A 19,095-nucleotide genomic window follows, 5' to 3' on the forward strand; every position below is an offset into this window, starting at 1 on the left:
AAGCAGAAAAATATAATAATTACATCAGAACTTATTCAAAGGCAGGAGGTCTAAAGAGCCATGCAAATCCTATCATTATGCAGACATGATCCAATTTAATTTTAGAGATTATACCAATCACGAGATTCCCTTTCACTGATTTGTACAGATGGAATTTTTCCCTGCTTTCCCCACAATTAAACAAATTAAGCAGTATTTAGATTAGCAACCTTATCATTGCAGAAGAATGTGTTTATTAGCTAAATTAATCTTGGAAGAATGGAGAAGAGATGCCACTGATTTCTTCTGGCATCTCTTCCCAACACATTACCTTGTGTGACAAGACTCTGACACAAGTGCTTACAGTCTGCAAAATAGAAACAAATTGGTGCATAAGAAATCTTCTCAAAGAAAAAAAAACCACACACAAAAAAAGAAAAAAAAAACCATTAAAGCCATTAGCATCTGTAGAATATTTTTAATAATGCAGGGTGAAGATTCCCTGGGACCAACCAGCACTGCAGTGGATGGGGATCAATACAGGCCCTGCCAGTCCACTCGTGTGTCATTTAAGACACAGCACATGTGCAGGGGAAAAGTGATTTTCTCACCAACCAGTGTGATCCTTTCGAGACAACTTGGGTCTAAACCACTATAAATTCTCCCCTTTGGCCAGGCTGAAGGCCACGAAAAGCCACCTCCCTGCCACCACTGCCATTGCCTACTTGTTCCTTCCTTTGTGCTCTGCAGCTCCAAGCTGCTCCCGAAGGCCTCACACCTGCTCTTTCATCTGCTTGCCTTGGCACTGCGTTCCCTGTCACACACAGGCACTGAGGAATTTATCTCCTGTCACAAAAGAGGTCAAGAAAACTGTCACAAAGCAGGGGGAACTGGGAAAAGCAGGACTCTGACAGACTGACAACAGCAAAGTTTATATTTATCTCAGTCTCGGTCTTATTAAACACATGTTAATTAACATATTCTGCCGAGCTGATGAAGTTGATGGCATGATTGCCCTGTTCATTAACAAGCTGCAAGCTGAAGTTGACAGTGTTTCCTCAGACACAAGATCCCAGCAAAGCCAGGGAGGGTCAGGCTGGTATTCCCAACACCTCTGCATGAGTGGGGGAACACAACTAAAAACTTTCTGATGTCTTTCTCTAGACATCAGAAAGCAACAAGTGGAGACAAACACCTTAAAACCACGGGGGAAAGTAGTCATTTAAAACCTTAAAATCTAATCTGATCTAAAATCTTCCTATTCTGACAGCTGCAGTTGGCAGCAGATTGATTATTTCCATTTGAAAGATAAAAACATTCTACTGAGATAATTTGATTTTTCCAGACTTTGTGAATATTAATAAGGCCATTATTTCATTGCTACTGTAACAGTTCCCATGGATGGAAGGGCCAGTTAAAGCTCCCCACAAAGGTGTGCCATCCAGCTGGAGCTCAGGGGGCTCTAAAAACTGCCCTAAAACTGCCCCTGGGGAATAAGCCATTACGCAGGGATCCCAAGGCATCACAGGAGTCATTTCTATTTTAGATCATAACCCAAGAAATAACAAAGAAATAAAACCTGCAAGAAAACACTCTGTGTTCTACTGAGGCCTCACAGTTCACTATTTTTACTTGGCAATAAAAGCTTTTTTTCCTCTTTCATTTCTAATGCAGATTGATAGTCGCACAATTTTCCTCCTACTTCATGCATAAGCAATCCTGAACACCTCAAGACAATTCACCTGTGAGCTCTATGCTGCTTTACATCTCCCAGCCAACAAAAGCCCCAGAACTATCTCCTTGCTCCCAAACTATCTGGAAGCCAAAGGACATTTTCAGATTGGACTCTGCATTGTTAGTTTTTCTGTCTGAGTTTCAGAGTTACTATAGAAACCTGCCAGCATTAAAAAAAAAAAAAAAAACAAAAACACAAGAAAGCATCTTTCAAAATATTAACAGAAAATAACTTCCAGGAGTGCTGTGTGTGGTTATCTGAGAGATCAGAGAGAGGATCCACGGTCACCAGTGGGTACAGCCAGGGGACAAGAGAGTCCAGCAAGGGGGACCTGACTGGGGTCACTCCATAGCCACGCTCCAAACTTCCCTAAGTGCAGACTGGGAGGAAGGGGACGAGGGGCAAACCATCAGCGGGTCCTCGTTGTCTCCTAACTTGTGGTTTGTAGGATTTCATCTCCAAGGGGAGAACTCCCAGTGCAAGTGCCCGCTTCCCTGAGGGCTGTGCCATGACGGGGGAGGTGGAAGCCGTGTGGTTTTATCCTGGAGAGCAACTCAAGGGCTACACACACGGAGCAAACGTGCCATGAGCTTGGCAGCACCATCCCTGCACACACTCCTGCTCATGAGGAGTGCTTGGCTCCTGAAACTCTTACAGCAGCTCCCCTACAGACACAGGCCCAGTGCTGGACACTGCACAGGACACCCAATAAAACTGAATAAATCACTCGATCCCTTGCTGAACTCACCTAGATGGGAACACAGAACATGACAATGAAGATACCAGCTTTACTATACCAGGCACATAGCTGATTGTTCTCCTCCTTTATATATATATATATATATATTCAAAAAAATCACATTTCATTTAAGATAACTCAGCTGGTGACCACCTCCCTTAGATCTTTAATGGGTAGACCTGGGAAGAGAAAGGGTCTTGCACCTCAGAGAAACATTAAAGATCTGTAGGAATGTATTTTAATCAATGGTGGGTGCAGATAAAAGTCACCAGTGGTAGTAATCAAGGACAGCTATATTTTTTCCAAGTCATGCTGCATCATGTCCTTAAAATCCACACACTCCTCTGTACAAGTCCATGCACACAGAGCAGCGAGAAAACCCGAGGAGCGAATCTGCTGCTTCAGAATTTGGATAAAATGCAAAGGACAGGACGTGCAGGGGAAAAGGGTCAGTGTGTGGGGTGAGCAGAGGCAGGGATAGATCCCTGCATTTCATCAGCACCTCCTGCAGCTCAGCTCAGCCAGGGCACAGCACAGCTCCAGGCAGCTCTGCTGACCCGCGTTTGACACTGTCTGGCACGTCAGCACACCCCTCCTGAAACCTCTGCTCAGCATGGAGGAATTAAAGAAAAACCCCTACAGAATCCAATGGAAACTCGAGACTAATGAACAAACTGGCCCTTCACAACATTTGCAGATGTAATTTCCCCGAGGTCGGTGCAGGCAAGCGAGACACAAGGAAACATCTTTATTCTCTCTGCATGCTGGCCCCGGGCCAGGCTGGTGGCTTCTGTATACAGCTTCTTGTAAGTGCAGTTTAACTTCCAAACACAACAGCCTCTTCCAGCAAAGTGATGTATGACCTCCCTTAAAAAGCAGGATTCACTGCTGCAGGATCTAGAAGGGAAGTGGTATCTACTCATCACAGTACATTGGTTACTCTTACTTTGGGCAGCAAGCCAGAAAAAAAAGGGGCCATTGCTTAGACCAGGTACAGCTACCTCAGACTGACTTTCCTTTGCCTCTCTGTAAATTCAAGTAATCAAAAGATTTAAGTAGCAATGTCTCTAGAAGGACTGTAGGCTTTGGTACCCCCAAAACAGCGAGTACCACAGAACCAGAAAGCATCCAGGACAGCCCAGGTCTGACCGCAGTGCTGCTGCTTGTTTTCCTCTCCTGCAAATATTTATATTAGCCCTTCTGAAGGGAGGCTGCTGTTACCCTGCCAGGGACTTGCATCACATATAATTATGTCCCAGTCTCTCATAACAACGATACCGAATCCTCCTAAGTGTGGAACTAATAGCAATTACAAAGGTTTTCTTTTTCAAAACACCCCCATGTATATATAAAACACATCTGAATGGGCCATCAACCAGGCAATTCACTTTTGCTATTGTTACACCGACAAAAAGCAGCAGCACAGCCAATTGTTGCAGATGAAAGCAGCCCTACTATTCTCAAAGCTCAAAGTAAATGAAACCATAACTCTGCAGAGGGAAGCAGCCCAGCCACGTGGCTGTCCCTGCCACGGTCACCCTGCCACCAGTTGCAGGCACAACATTCATTTTGCCCATTTCCCAACATGACTCAAAGGGCTTGAAGCCAAGCCAAATATTTGGCCCCAGACCATTTTAACACCAACTGCTAAATGCAAAACTAACAAATACCCCGTATTTAAATGGACTCTCCTGCATCCGAGAGGGCCAAAGTGTCCAGGAGATAACCTGGCAATGCTCTCATCTGGGAGTTTCAGGTGCACAGCCTCTAATATTTCAACTCATCGTTAGAGAAGTATTGTGTTACAACACCTTGACTTTGGAAACCAGGCCTCCCCCAGATGCCAGTGCTCACTTCAGCCCTAAATTAATCATCACTGACTGACACATTAAAGTAACTCTGATACCACTCAGCTCCAGTACGCAGTTCTCACAGTCAGGTCTCCTCTACTGTAACCAAGAGCTATTTCCGGAATTACTGAGCTCTTTTTGTCTTATCCTTCAGGGGTCAGAGAGCAGAGAAACAAATCACCTCCAGAAAACACACTTTTTTCCCTACTTTTCAAAGCAACATGATGTGGTTGATCTTATTTCTTCTATTCAGTTCCGTTTGAACCACCCAGAACTCCACTCAAAGAACATGCCTAGAAAAAATTCTGTTCACTCGTCATACAGAATCCCTCCTCTTCAGTCTGTTGCAAGCTTTTGTCATCATGTCCTCCAAATGGTGGAAACAAAAAAAAAAAATTAATCTCCTCAGCGTATTGCTACACTGAGAGCTTCCAGAGGAACAAAAAAAAAAAAAGTCAGGCTTAATGAAAGAAAACAGCACAACTGGCCATGAAGTCCTGTCACACATGCAAATAAAATGCATTGTGAAACTCGCCCTGACAAAACTGAATTCAGGTCTAACAGGCCTTTTTTATTTTATCGTTGTTCCAAATGCTTTTCTTGATTAGATCTTGAGCATCATGCCCCCTCACACTCCCATGCTAAGTCATTACTGAAACCCTGCATCTTTACGACATAGCAATGCCAGGACAGCAAGGAAGGTGAGCACACACCATTGTGATCACGAGGTACTTCGATTTGTTCCTTTTCACTGTTTTAATGGCCTCGAATCAGCTCTTGCACTTTGAATCAAGCAGAAGCAGAGCCAAAGCACACTCGCAATCCGCATGCAAGGCATTAGTCATGCGGGTCAGCTCCTGGATTAGACCTTGCCAGGAGGGCTCTGGCATTCCAGCAGCACTAGGAATTGTTGGGGGGCGGTAACCCCCCCGCTACACAGCTCTGAACTCCCCCACATCACGGGGCGACGCCCCGGAGAAGCCGCAGGTGAGAGCCGTGGCCATCCAGGGCGCGGGGTTGACATTCTTCTCCAGGGCTGCCACACCTACACCAGCGAGCAGCCTGGGTGCCTTTTGTGCTGCCACACATTCCTCACCGCTTTACGAGTTCGCTCTCCGGGGTTCAGCCCCACAGTTCGCGGCCGGGGCGCGGCGTCCCCACGCGGGCTGCGGCCGCGGGGCCGTGCCGGGCAGGTGGCCGCTCCGCAGTCCCCCCCCTCGCCCCTCCCTGCGGGCGCTGCATTCACCATGAGTAAGATTACAAGTATCCGCGCTCCCCTCCTCCCCCGCGCTCCCACGCCCAGCCCCGCAGTGCCGGGCCTGCCGGGGGAACCGTGCCCGGGACAATGCGGCGCGGGAGGGGCGGGCTGCGCGCCGGGCACAGCAGCCGGAGCCGCGCGGACCCCGCGCCCGGTCCCCTCGGGGCTCGGCCGGTAGCGGCGGGTTCCGCGGTGCCTCGGGCTCGGCCGGTGCCCCCGGGCTCGGCCGGTACCGGCTCGCCCCCCGCTCCCCCCGCGACGCGGCCGTTGCCAGGCGGCGGCGGCGGCCTCGCCCCCGGGCGGCCCATGTGCGAGGCGGCGGCCGGGGCGGCGCTTCCCCCTCCCGCCATTAGCATAACACAGACGGGAGGAGGAGGGAAAGAGAAAAAATCACAATAAAAAAAAAAGAAAAGAAAGAAAGGGGAGGGGGAGCTCTTTTTCCCGCATGAGCTGCGGCGGGGCCGCGGGGAGCGGGGCCGCGCCCGAGCGCGGCGGAGGGGAGGGAGCGATGCCGCAGGAGGCGGCCGAGGGCCGGCAGACAAAGGGAACCTCCCGGCGGGGCAGCGGGGCTCGGGAACCGGAGAGGCTCGGGCGGAGGCTCCCTAGTCCGGCCACCGCCCTCCCGGCCCCAGGGCGGGGACACTCACCAGCCGAGCCGGACGAGGACCCTCTTCTGCGGGGCGCGGCGGCGGGCTCGGGCTTGGGCGGCTGGGGCTGCGCGGGCCGGACGGGGGCCGGGGGCTGCTCCTGCGCGGGGGACGGCGTGGTGTCGGAGGAAGAAGAGGAGGACACAGCTCCCCGGGGGCTCCAGTCGGGCTGCGGCGGCTCCGGAGCGGCGGGGCGGGGCGGCTCGGCGGGACCGCCGAGGTCCAGCAGCTGCGGCGGCCGTTCCTGCGGGACTGCGGCGGGAGCCGCGACGGGCTTCCTCTCCATCACCTCCAGCTGCTCGTCGAAGTCTTCGTCCTCGTCTTCCTCTTCCTCCTCTTCTTCCTCCTCCTCCTTCTCGTCGTCGAGCACAAACTGGTAGTTAAACTGCGGCTGCTGCGGCCGGGCCGGCCCGGAGGAGGAGGAGACCAGGGGCGACTGGTCCAGCTCGTCCATGGTGCCTGGAGCGGGCGGAACAATGAGCGGCGCGGAGGGGGAGGCGCGGGCTGCGCTGCCGCCGCCGCTGCGGGACCCGCACTCCGCCCTGTGAGTCACCGCGGGCGCGGCCGGCCCGCCCCCCGCGCGAGCGACGGCGGCGCCGCCCAATGGGAGCGGCGGGGGCAGCGCGGCCGCCAATGGCGAGCGGCCCCTCATGAATATGCATCGGGCGTGGCGCGAGCCCGCGGGCGGGGCCGCCCAACTCGGGGAAAGTTGGGGCGGGCGGGGCGGGGGCGCGGCCCGAGGGGTCCCACCCGCCCCAGGGGTCCCACCGGCCCCCGGTCACCGCGCCCTCCGCCCGCAACGGCGCCGCTGTCGCTCCTTCTGCTGTCTCTGAACGGCGGCCAGGAGCACTCAGAGACTTCCGAAAGGGGAGAGGATGGCCGGCTTTGGGGACGGAGGGTGCGGGGCCCTGAGCCACCCGCCCCCGGGTTCGCTCACCCTGCATGTGACCGAAGGCGTCCCGGGCGTCTCCGCACTGCGGGGCCGAGGGAGGGGAAGGCGCCGTTCCCATCCCGATCCCGCTGCTCGGGTGTCGCGCCGATCACCGCGGGCAGGAACGACCCCTGGGGTGGGAGGGCAGTGGGAGTTTAACCAAACCATGACGCAAAAATCTTCCTGAGTCTGAAAAAAACAACAACAGAGGGGAGACATTGTCAGAAGAGACTAAGTTGTTCAACCACCCGTGTTACTGTAGGTCCTCCCCCGAGCAGATCTCATCATCGCCTAAAGTCTGCATTTAAATTGTGCAACTTCTGTGGGAAAGAATGGAAGGGAAAGAAAAAAGGAAAGGGAAGCAGAAAATAAAGGAGAGGAAAGAGGAAAGACAGAAGGAAAAGAGAAACTGAAAGGAAAATTAAAAGATGAATGAAAAAAGGAAAGGAAAGAAGAGAAAGGGAAAGAGGAACTGAAAGGAATAATAAAAGAGGAATGGAAAAAGGAAAAGAAAAAGGAAAGAGCAACTGAAAGAGGAGAGGGAGAAGAGAAGAAAACTTGGCTCCTGCCAAGTTGGCTCCTGTCAGATTGGTGTGGTCTCCAGCTTTCTGCTCAGAGATGGAACATTGGCCAAAGCCCTGAGGGTAACACTTAATTTAACTAAAATAGCATCTCTTAGGGTGCAGTTTCCACCCACACAGCTGCCATGATAAGACCAAAAGGCCTTATAATGCTATATTTAACACTACTCCAACATTATTACGGCTTTTTAATCCACAGATGATTTCTTCTCCCACATATGCCTGTATAAAGAGATTAGTTCATGGAAACCTTCAGAGCAAGCAGCTGCATGTTCAGTGAGACACGAGAAGTGAAGGAAAAGCAGCTCTCCTATCACTTCCCCTCTGCCATGAAGGATGCAAAGGATGCAGGGATGGGAAGAGACTGGCATGGAATTGGGGATCAATCTACAGTATTGGGAAGGCCCTTCTAAAATTCCTCATCTTCTAAACAACTAGAGACCTCCTTCCAACTTCCAGTCTTAATTTGCTCAAGGCCAGTGTCCATCCTCTTAGCCCTTCTCCCGTTCATTTAAACTGTTCTTTTCTCTCCATTTTCATTTCTAAGAATACACTTTGTGCAGCCCTTGCTGTCCTAAGCCAAGGCTGGAGAAGCTGTGCTGTCTCATTTTCCCCTGCACCCAATCCACTCTCAGTTCAGGCACAGGAAATTCCACATGAGGGGTTTTTTTTCCAGGAATGTACAAAGACATCAATATTCCCTATCTCTCCCAGCAATGACTAGAAGGAATGTGCAGAGTATTTTTATAAACACAGTGATGGCAACGCCGTTATCCCTGTGGGACAAACGTTTCCCAGCAGGTGAATAAGCACTTGACAATCTGTGAGGTCTTTTTGCCCCTCAGATTTTGCGTGTTATATTGACAAATTCTCCATCTCTAGTTTCAAGTCAGCCCTTTTTACAGCGATATAAGGGCTGCTACAGCAGCAGCAGCAGGATGGATGGATGGCAAATAAAAATATTCTGATTGAATAAAGTCTTTATAATTTCACCAGCTAATCTACTTTTTGCGTGTCTCGGTTAAACAAGAAAATGGATTTTTAAAATTCCATTAAAATATACCCTAAGGCAACAAGGTACCTTTAAAAACTTGGGAAATTCTGAGCTAGACGCAGCACTGAAATTGATTTTAAAATATCTAACCATGGGGATTTTTGGTCATCTACAAGGTAAAGTCTATATATAATTTGGCTGATTTTATCAGAAAACTTGGAAGAGTTTCTATCATCAATTAAGGACAAATGAAAGGGGTTTTATTTAGAGACAGGAAGTGACTAAAGGTCTTGGAGGGAAACAGGAAGGGAGTTCCAGATTCCCTGAGCAAGTCAAATTAACAAGGGAGAGCAAAACACACTCTCCAGCAGTGACACTACTGCAAAACCCCCTTTCTTTTAGCTCTTTGCAGAAGTATTTTACAGTCCTGATATGAAAATTGTCAACGAGTATGAGTATTTTGCAGATACTCGGCAGTTTAATTTACAAGCTATTTTCCTACTTGCAAAGTTGGGAAGCAAGGCACTCCACGGGTGTTTCGGAATTTCCACTGCAGTGCTGCCAAGGGCCATGTGGATTTTTTATTGTCCACTCTGACCTCCAGCTTGATCTTACACAGAAATAATACGATATCACAGCATATTCTAGACTAGGATAATAACTGAGATGAGCCAAGTGCAGTATTATCACTTCATAGCAGGATCCAACAGAAGAAAAACCCCATATTTAGTCTCAGATGGCAGTTTGAAAGGCTGGGTTAAAATTTCAAGGGTGGCTGGATTTCTGTCCCTCCTTTTAAGCTGGGAGGACAATCCCCCAGGTGTCAGGCACCCATAAATCTTTGTTTTCAGCTCATGCCTGTGCTGCAGAGCCTTGGCTATTGAGCATGGCTGCCTGGCAGGTTTGTCTTTGCTCGAACCCCTCAGGATTTCTGTTCAAGAGCAGCAGTGGGATGGTGGGACCAAATCACTTCGTTGGTCACCACGGATGCAGATGTGGATGGCAAAGGTAAAGCAATAGAATAAAGGGACAGTTCACTTACCAGTCTGGCCATCCTGCTGCTCACTCCTGAGGAACGGGAGGATCACCAGCTCCCCTGGACCTAGACACAAAAATGCATTCTGTTAACACCTCTTGCAAACAGCTCCAGGTTGTATCAACTGCTGTTTCTGACTCATGTTCTCCCCTCCTTTTTTCATTTGAAATCAATACCAAGTTCAGATCCTGGCATTCCTAAATCTATGGCCATGGACATGTCTGAAACTTCCAGGGGGTTTAGGGATTTATTCTAGCTCTGTTCTGTGAATACCCCCACCAGAATTAAAAGTCTGTAATGAGATGTTTGTTCCCTGTGTGCGTGGGGCTTCAGTGGAGAGAAGGAAGTCCACTGATGGTCAGGAACTTTGGGGTCTTTCTGACTGACAAATCTGTGATGTTCAGTTCCCAGGGACTGAAGCAAGGAGGATCCACTCATTATATCCCAAATTAGAGCATGGACAGAGCAGCTGTAAAATTTACAGGTGCAGGTGACTAGAACTTACGCCTCCAACAACAAGAATGAACTAGGAAATGGTGGCATTTTACCTACATTATTTTAAGAGCTTTTTTAAAACTTAAAGATTTGTTGCAGTTACAATAATTTGGAATTTAAATTGGTTTGCTTTGCAAAGGAAAAGTGCATATAATTTAAACTAGAAATCAGTTTTTGCTCTTTTTCAGCATCCATATTGACCCAGTCAGGGAAGAAACAGCCCGGTAACCAACACCCAGGGTTATTCGCTTGGCTGCCAAATGGGCCTGAGGAGAAAACAGATGGGTGGCAGCAACATTTGACCATTCCTGATGGCTTCACTGCTGGAGCTGTGGGACTTAAACACACAGCTAAGTGTGCACAGGCAGCAGCAGCACTGACCTGAACTGGGTGGTGTCTGGAAGGTCCAGCTGCCACCTTGCAGCACTTTGAGAAGCAGCAGAACTTGGTGGCTGCCCGTTCCTTTGGGAGCCAGCGAGTGGTTTCTTAAGCCTGTCTGACATTTACCCAGCTGGCAAAAGCAAAGAGGAGGGTGAGAGGTGTGAGAACGACTGAAGATCCTCCAGCACGGAGATGCAAACAATGTAGGACCTGAAGCTACAGGAAAGCTGAATTTGCTGGTTTTACTGGTTTTGGAACTAGTTTGTGAGTGCTGTAGACAGGGATGTGTTTTAGGTGAGTCATGCCAGTGGAAATCTGCAGGCTACCTGGGTGCAAACAGAGTTTTGGCAAGGAAAAAAAGGGAGATAAATCTCACAGGATGAATTCTCTCTGACATATCCTGTGAAAAGGAGCAGCAACAAAAGGGAAAGATCTTGAGAAAACAGCACATGAAAAAGAAGTTACCTAGGGCTACCTTAGTCCCCAAAGAGAACCAAAGTTCACCAGACTTCTAGGGCATAACGTCTGGCAGGTACCACTTATTCTAAACTATTTTCAAATGCATTTTTTTGCAGTGCAAATACAGTTTTTACCGTAACTTGTAACAAACTAGCATATTTCAGTAAAACCCAACTACTTGAATACCATGTAAGTCTGCTCAAATTGCTACATCAGCACGGGCTCTTAGCTAAGATTCACCAGGTTTATTCCATCAGGTTGCTAAAAAGTGCAAGTTTTAATATATGAGCCTGGAAATAACTAGAACTTGACCACATCCTGGGTAGAAATGCCTGGATAAACTGGAAAAAATCCAACCAGTCTGACTTTACGGTTAATTAGCTGTATGTTATTTGTTTCTCATCCAATTTTGCCCACATTAAGTTTCAAAAATAAAACCAGATTTTTGAACTAGCAGTCTTTAAGACTTATCCAAGTAAACTGATCCAACAGAGTTCTTGTAAATGACTGCTGCTTAAAGGAATACAATCATAAAATCATCGAATGGTTCGGGTTGAAGGAGACCTTCAAAGCACCCAGTTCCACCCCTGCCATGGGCACAGACACCTTCCACTGGACAGGGTTGCTCCACTGCTTTTGTCCCCTTAAAATCCCTTCCCATGGCACTGCAGAATGCTGAACGTGGAAAAGCCATTTCTGGATCCCATGTGGACTAAGAGGGAAGGCAGCTGGGGGCAGACATTCCAGCTGCTGACTCAGAGAGCAGAAAGATCAGCCCTGGCAACTGGCACAGCCTCAAACTCCTCACTTTGCTTCCCTCAGACTAAACCAGCCCAGGACTGGGTGACTCTTGCTGCTCCATATGGCATCCATCTAACAGCTACCAAAGAAACATAAACACATTATTCCTAAAAATAGAGCAGCATCTCATCACTCCCATTCTTCACAAATAGCAAGGGCTATTTAAACTGCTCTGACAATGAAATCAGGTGTCCCCATATAAACACACTGTATATGATCCAGTGGTTCAATTTTAGATCATTTTATGGCAACCGAATGGTATTTAAACTTCCATTGCACTCCTATCAATATGAAACTTTTAAACACACTGTGTAAGGGAGATTTTCTTACTCTCTGCCTAGAAATTTCAGTTCAAATTATGGACATTCCAAGTATTTGTGCCTTTAGAGTAGGGTGTGGCATGTATTTTTCTGGATGGATAAATGCATCCCCAAACCGTGCACCCAAAAATGGCCCCGTCTGAAAGGTGTGAGTGGCTGTTTGCCATTAACTGGCTCAGTTGGCAGCTCAGGCCTCCCATCATGTTTCAGGCTCGGAGTGTTGCACAACAGTGGCACGTTACAAAGTCAATGCCTCCTACACACAGTTCACCAAGCACACCACAACAGGTGCATGAAAGATGGGTGGTGTAGGGGTGTTTTGGAAAACTGAGGCAACAACAAACCAAAGGGGGCAGTGGAAAAAGAGCACTCAGCTTGTCACCTGCCTTTCCTGGGGAGCTCTTTGATCCTGCAGATGTTTGGGAGTTGAAAGATCTAGAACAAGCAAGGGAAGACTCATATGCATTGAGGAAAAAAGAGTGAAAAATGAAGTTCAGCGAGTTAGGAATAACATCCCCCAATACTAAACGTAGTCTTGGGCAGCGTGTGCTGCACTAGAGGTGGCTGCACAGTGTCTGTGAGTTGTCCCCAGTTGTAAGCTCCTAAGGCAAAGCCCCCTTAATCCCCGATTTCCGGAGCAGCACAAGGAACCCTCGATGCGGGCAGCCCCTGAGGTTTGGTGGGTTATAAATACCTCTGTCCCAGGGGCTGGCCCACAGCTTCGTCCCTCCCACTGCTCACAGCTCGGAGGCACTGCCCAGCCACGTGCTGGCACCGCACTGGGGAAGCTCCGAGCAGCCCTCATTGCCAGGGAATGAAGGGCACGACACACAGACCGCTCTGACTGCACCCCCTGCGCGTGTCAGCACTCCCTGAGCCTCGGTAACACACACGGGCACAACACACAGACCGCTCTGACTGCACCCCCTGTGTGTGTCAGCACTCCCTGAGCCTCGGTAACACACACAGGCACGACACACAGACCGCTCTGACTGCACCCCCTGCGCGTGTCAGCACTCCCTGAGCCTCGGTAACACACACGGGCACGACACACAGACCGCTCTGACTGCACCCCCTGCGCGTGTCAGCACTCCCTGAGCCTCGGTAACACACACGGGCACGACACACAGACCGCTCTGACTGCACCCCCTGTGTGTGTCAGCACTCCCTGAGCCTCGGTAACACACACAGGCACGACACACAGACCGCTCTGACTGCACCCCCTGTGTGTGTCAGCACTCCCTGAGCCTCGGTAACACACACGGGCACGACACACCGACCGCTCTGACTGCACCCCCTGTGCTGTCAGCACTCCCTGAGCCTCGGCCACACACCCGTGCGTGGGAGAAGTGTTTGCAGCCGTGTCACCTGGGCCACCAGCACATGGCATTGCACGGGACAGGCGGGGCTGGCTTTGGCAATGCCTGGATAAAGATCCCACGGGATTGATGCAAGAGAGAAGGGGGGGATCTGGGTGAGGTTTGGGGCTCCCAGAGAGTGGGAAGGGTGGGAAGTGCACAGAGGCTGCGCTGAGAGCTGGGCAGGCCCCGGGAGGGGAGGCCAAGCCCAGCACGGTCAGTCAGCAGCAGCTGGAAAGAGAGGAAAGGGGCCCAACAAAATGGCATCTGTGTCCCCAGCTGTGGAATGAGAGGCCTGTGGCCAGATGGGAGAGGGAGAAAAGAGTGAGAGGAACCGTGAGCCCAATACACAGAAATTGTGGCAGACGAAGACAAAAGGAAAGGGCAAGAAATCCCCTCTTCCAGCCCAAGAATAGATGAGGCAGAGAAACAGTGAAACATGTAAGTTCAGGTTACCCTGCTGCACTGAATGTATTAATAGTTGGATTCAGTGCTGTTATTTGAAAGGAAGGCAGAAGAAAGGAAAGGGCAGAAAGTCCTCCTTACAGGCAGAAAACCAGAGGAGGCAGAAAACAAACTAAAAAATTCTAATTTCAAGTTCCTTTGCTGCACTGAATATCTATAGTTTGACTCAGCTCTGTTATTTCAGATGTACAACTAAGCCTACACATTTTCTCTACTCTCCCTTCTCATTCCAGACTTACTTCTGAGGACTGGTGTTTCTCTCAGGGATGTGCATGGAAGTGTTACTGTGATAAAATGCAGTGGTTTGTGGGTACCTGAAGGCAAGAGGACTAAAATCTGGTGCAAGATAAATCACGAGGCAGCTGTTCCAGTGCTTTCAGTGTGACCACCACTGACTCTGCAGCCTGACCTTCCACTCTGCTTGTGCCAATTGTGTAAAGATACCGAAACAAGAAGGTGCTACCCTAAGTTAGACAATATTCTGACAACTCTGAGTCTCTGCATTTATGAATATCACTCAGATTAAACTCTTTATAGACTAAGGATTCACCCTGAAATGACTATTAAGCAAAAAACCCACCCACAGATAAAAGCTGAAAAGACATTTGAATGCATAATAATGGTAATAAGCAAACCCATTACTATGATTAAACCTTTAATGTGATTAATGTGTTTTGGAAGGATTACACCTAAAACCTAGAAAGCACCACGGGGCTGGGGAGGAAAAGCAAAAGGTGTCCAGACTTGGAAATGAGATGCAGCTTTTTAGCTCATCATTTCTTCAGCTGAAGGGAGCATTGCTCCACTACAGCATGAAAGGGCCCTACAAAGTCTGAAAAATCAAGCAAAGTTTTTAAAGTAACTGTTGTTTATAATTTTTTTTTGTGTTGTGCAACGTGCATTTTTAATATCTGGCTTGGCTGTTACCTGTGCCTTTGAAAACAAGTGAATGTTGCCCCTCTTGGTATTTTTCAGAACACAGTGGGATGGGATGTGCCCCCAAAACAATCTTTAGCTCCTATCTGCAGATTTCACATAATCTTTGTAGTTGATTCTGAGCTGCAGGTTCTCCTGGCTAAAGTCTACATGTTTCTAAGAACAAGCAGTTCAGATATTGCTATTCTAGTTCCCACCACACCACAAGAACTGAAATAGCATCAATTAAAATTGTCATTGACCTCTGGCAGAGCACTGATATAAGGGCCATTCTCCCCTTGTCCCAGCTGCTTCTTATACAACGGGCTGTTTGATTTCCTCGGAACATTGGAGAGGAAGATTAAACTGGCCAATGTTTCCAATTAAAAACAGTTTGTGTTCTACAGTGGCTTTAACCACTTCATTAAATCACTCGTTTTGTGTCTCCTCACAGCACTGTTTTCAGCTCTTTCCTTCAGTCTGTAAATTTTGTTCATTTACGGATCTAATAAAAACATCAGTTAGTTTAAGTTTCATTCATATGCCAGGTATCCCAAAGCTGTAATTAAAAATCATTCCCAGGATTCCATCTGGCACTTGGATGCTCTGTCAGAGCACCTGACTCTTCTGCAAGTGTTGAGAAGCCTGTAAATCAGAGCAGTGTGAGCAGAGCAAATGCCTGTGTCCTCCAAATCTCCAGCCCTGGGTTCCTGCTCCTGCAGGCCCTGGGGCCCAGCACACAGCCCGTGGATTGCCTGGCATCACAGTGTCCTGCCCTGGTTTTGGGAGCCCTGCCTCAGCTCTGTGCACAGCAGGACGCCAGCCCCACGTGCTGTGTGTGCTGCAGAGCTGCCACCCTTCAGCTGCTGCCCAGGGGTGTTGGCAGCAGTGCCCTTGGCAGCAGCAGGGCGAGCACACAGCTCCCTCAGTGGCTCAGTTGCCCTGGCTGCCAGCACAGTCAATATTGGCCTCGAGGTGCTTCCTCTTGACCTTCCCAGCCTTGGGGAATCTCCACTGAGTGCTTTCTCCAAGGCAGTGATTCCCTCACCTTCCCAACTCCAAACTCAGGCTCACCTGAGTCCTCCCTGTCCCACCAGCAGGTATCACACCTGCCCAGGTAACCGGCAACTCAACTGCACCCACTGACCTTCACCTGCAGAAACGTCCAGCCTACTGGGAGCATCCCACCTACTCAAGATTTTTTGCCATTTCCCCCCCAAAATACAGGTTTGCTGTCCAAAGGTACACTGGAGTCCTTAACTGTTATGTAAACGCTGTACCTGGTGTTGTAAATTCAAACACACATTGAAGTTGTCACTCCCAGTCATTCTCCCCTAAGAAAACACACTGAGCTTTAAGAAGCAGGTGACAATCAGACACTAACCCTGATGGCCCTTCATATCACGGGGTGAAAGGATTAAAAACAATGAGTTCTCTTTAGAGACTGTTGGCACCACTGAAAACACTGATTGAACAATAGGCACTAAGCATGTTCACTAAAATAGGAACATTTCTTCTTTCTTGGTTCTCCTACAGAAAGGGTTTTCATAGATACAGATGTTAAGCCTGGTTTTACAGACTTTGTTTGCAGAGAAGCTCGTGTGGCTGTGTTTGAATGGAGGGCATAGCCTGTGTTTCCAAACTCTGGTTATATTTAACCAAGTACTGCCACAGGCCTGCAATGCAGAGAGTTTATTCTGAGCACTAAACCCAGCATAAAACAGGAAAGCTGATACTGGCCTCTTTTCACTGGAAAGTTTGGCTCAACTCCAACCTTCCCTCAGTTTAGGGAGCAGTTAAACTACTTGTCAGCATAAGAAATCAAAATTACTCAGCCACTTTACCTTTCTGGCATCATTGTTCCCTGAGATCTGTTCCCCAGTCCAATTTCACGTGCCAGTTTTCTGTGACAGTCCCAGGGTAAATTGAAGGGAGTGTGACAAACCCACCCACGGCACCTTTGCTGCAGGTACCCTGTAATTGCTACAAATCACTCTTTTTATGGTAGTAAAAGGAGGTGTGGTTTGGTTCCTGCTTCTCAGAGGGGCTCGGAGGAGTTTTCACAACACAGAATCAACACTGCTTTTATTTTAGCAACAAGAGCTGTTCAAGTGATGGCATTTAAGGAATGAGGTCACGTATTCAAGCTGTTTAGATACAACAGTGTTTGGAGATGTCAGTCAGGCTGGAAAGCAGATAAAAAGTGCCTCAGCTGATCAGGCAGACATTGCTAGTGCAGGGCATGCACGGGGAACTCCAGCCTGGCACGGAGATGCTCCAGAAGCCCTTCACTCTCTACAGGTAGGAAGTGTAAGTGCCAAGACCTGCTGCACGTCCCTGAACGCTGCACTTGGTGGCTCCACACAAAACACGAGTGCTCTCACCTGAGTCAGGACTTTCTCTCAATTAGGAAAGGCTGCAGCACAAAAGATGCTGCAGCAGAAAATCCTATAAACACATTTCATTCCTATATTGGTGACATTTACTCAGCAGTGTAAAGTACTAATCTGACCTTAGAACTTCACCCAGATATATTTATTAATGTGGAAACTTTGGCTCAACATTTTTGGCCAATGGTACAAAATACTGAAATGTTCCCCTGCATCCACAGGAGGACCAAAATCTACTCCTGAGTGTCCCACTATGTAAAAAACCAGGTCAGTGGCTGACATGGTCTGAAAGTAGTTGGTGTGGCTGCAACCTCAGCAGCAATGTGCTTGATCACAACCAAACTTAAATCTGATCTTTAGTAAAAAGATCAACAAATGATCGATAGCCAAGTGGCTCCAATCTGATTCACCATCAGCAAACCAACTGAAATCCACAGCAGTGTACACACTGAGACCAGATTTTACCGACCCACAACACTGGGCCAAATTCCTTTACAAATGAAGTTGCTCAAGAAAATCATCTCACTTTTCCTAAACACTCAGAGCATGACAAGGCAAACACATGGACATAGACAAGTTCATCTGAAAAACTTAAACTCTGTCTCCCAGAATACATAAATCCAATGTTTTTTCACTCCTCTAAATGTCTTCTCAATGGTTACTAAGTGATATGTCCTTTCTCAAAACACATTCTAGAAAGAGAATATGCCACTCTGTTGTTACACATATATTTCTGATATGTGTTTAAACTATAATTCCTGTTACAGCAGTGCCAAAAATTATTCATCCGAACCGCTTCTCTGAAGAATTTCCACTGGCCAGGGCTCCACATTGAAAATATTTACATGCAGAGTCCAGTGAGAGTATTCCCATAAATAAAATAACTCGTGTATAAATGCTGCAGACTTCAGCCAAAAAGACAACAGCACTCAGCACAAACCCACTGCAATTGTCTTTAACACATGCAGGATAAACCAGGCTGTCAGGCAGGCATCTGTATTCAATTTTTATGGAACTGTTTATGCCAAATATACATCCTCTGCCTTCAAAACTGCACAATTATTTCCAGGCCTCACTCATCTACCAGATATTTACATCAGGCTTTAGTAATTCACATCATTACAGAGATATCAACACCGGGCCCTTGTGCTGGTAAATATTGCAATAAATCTTATTTTTAAGTTTCTCTCTTCCCCTGAGTTGTATTTTCCTGTTTGTGTACTGAAGCAACAAGGCTGCAGCAGCACTAACAAATATTTGTGGCACGCTTGGATTGGCATTGCTTCGTGTTTGCACAAAGCCAAAACTGCCCAACAAGCCTCACCTGTACCTGGGGGTTGTACTCCAGGAAACAAGCCTGGTGCATAAAGAATGAGCTCCCAAGGGAGGACCTGAATTTCAGGAACAAACCCTGAGAACCTGCTGGAATGCCTACTCCCATTATTTCTGTACAGTCTCAAGGCAGTGCAGAATTAGCCCCAGGAATTCAAGAATACTGAGGTACAACTGGAAAATACCACAATTCCAGACTTTTCCAAATATCATCTGACCAAATCTTTGTTATGCTGAAGAGGAACAGAAGATGGATGGGTAAAACCTTTGGGAGGAACCTGATTCATGGCAGACATGCAAATACAGAAACCTGTCCGGGCAGAACCAAAAATCAAGCAGCAAATTAAGCAGACAATGATTGCACTGAATCCTGACCAAAAAATGAACAATTTAGGAACTGCTTTCCCCCTTATAGCCAGACAGCAACCC

At 48.2% G+C, this 19,095-nt stretch overlaps 1 protein-coding gene across 2 annotated transcripts in view; it reads right to left on the minus strand.

Annotated features, from left to right (window-relative positions):
• The window catches only part of RTN4 (reticulon 4), a 38,380-nt gene extending 31,626 nt beyond the window's left edge, over window positions 1–6,754 (minus strand). For both annotated transcript variants that reach the window (XM_050316983.1, XM_050316982.1), the window contains exon 1: window positions 6,209–6,754. In XM_050316983.1, coding sequence (XP_050172940.1) covers window positions 6,209–6,662 — 454 coding nt within the window. In that variant the 5' untranslated portion in view covers window positions 6,663–6,754. The remainder of the gene's footprint in view (window positions 1–6,208) is intronic.
• Between the last annotated feature and the right edge of the window lie 12,341 nt (window positions 6,755–19,095).

The sequence above is a fragment of the Myiozetetes cayanensis genome, unplaced genomic scaffold (assembly GCF_022539395.1).
Source record: "Myiozetetes cayanensis isolate MyiCay16 unplaced genomic scaffold, myiCay2020 scf2-11, whole genome shotgun sequence".
Lineage (NCBI taxonomy): Eukaryota > Metazoa > Chordata > Aves > Passeriformes > Tyrannidae > Myiozetetes > Myiozetetes cayanensis.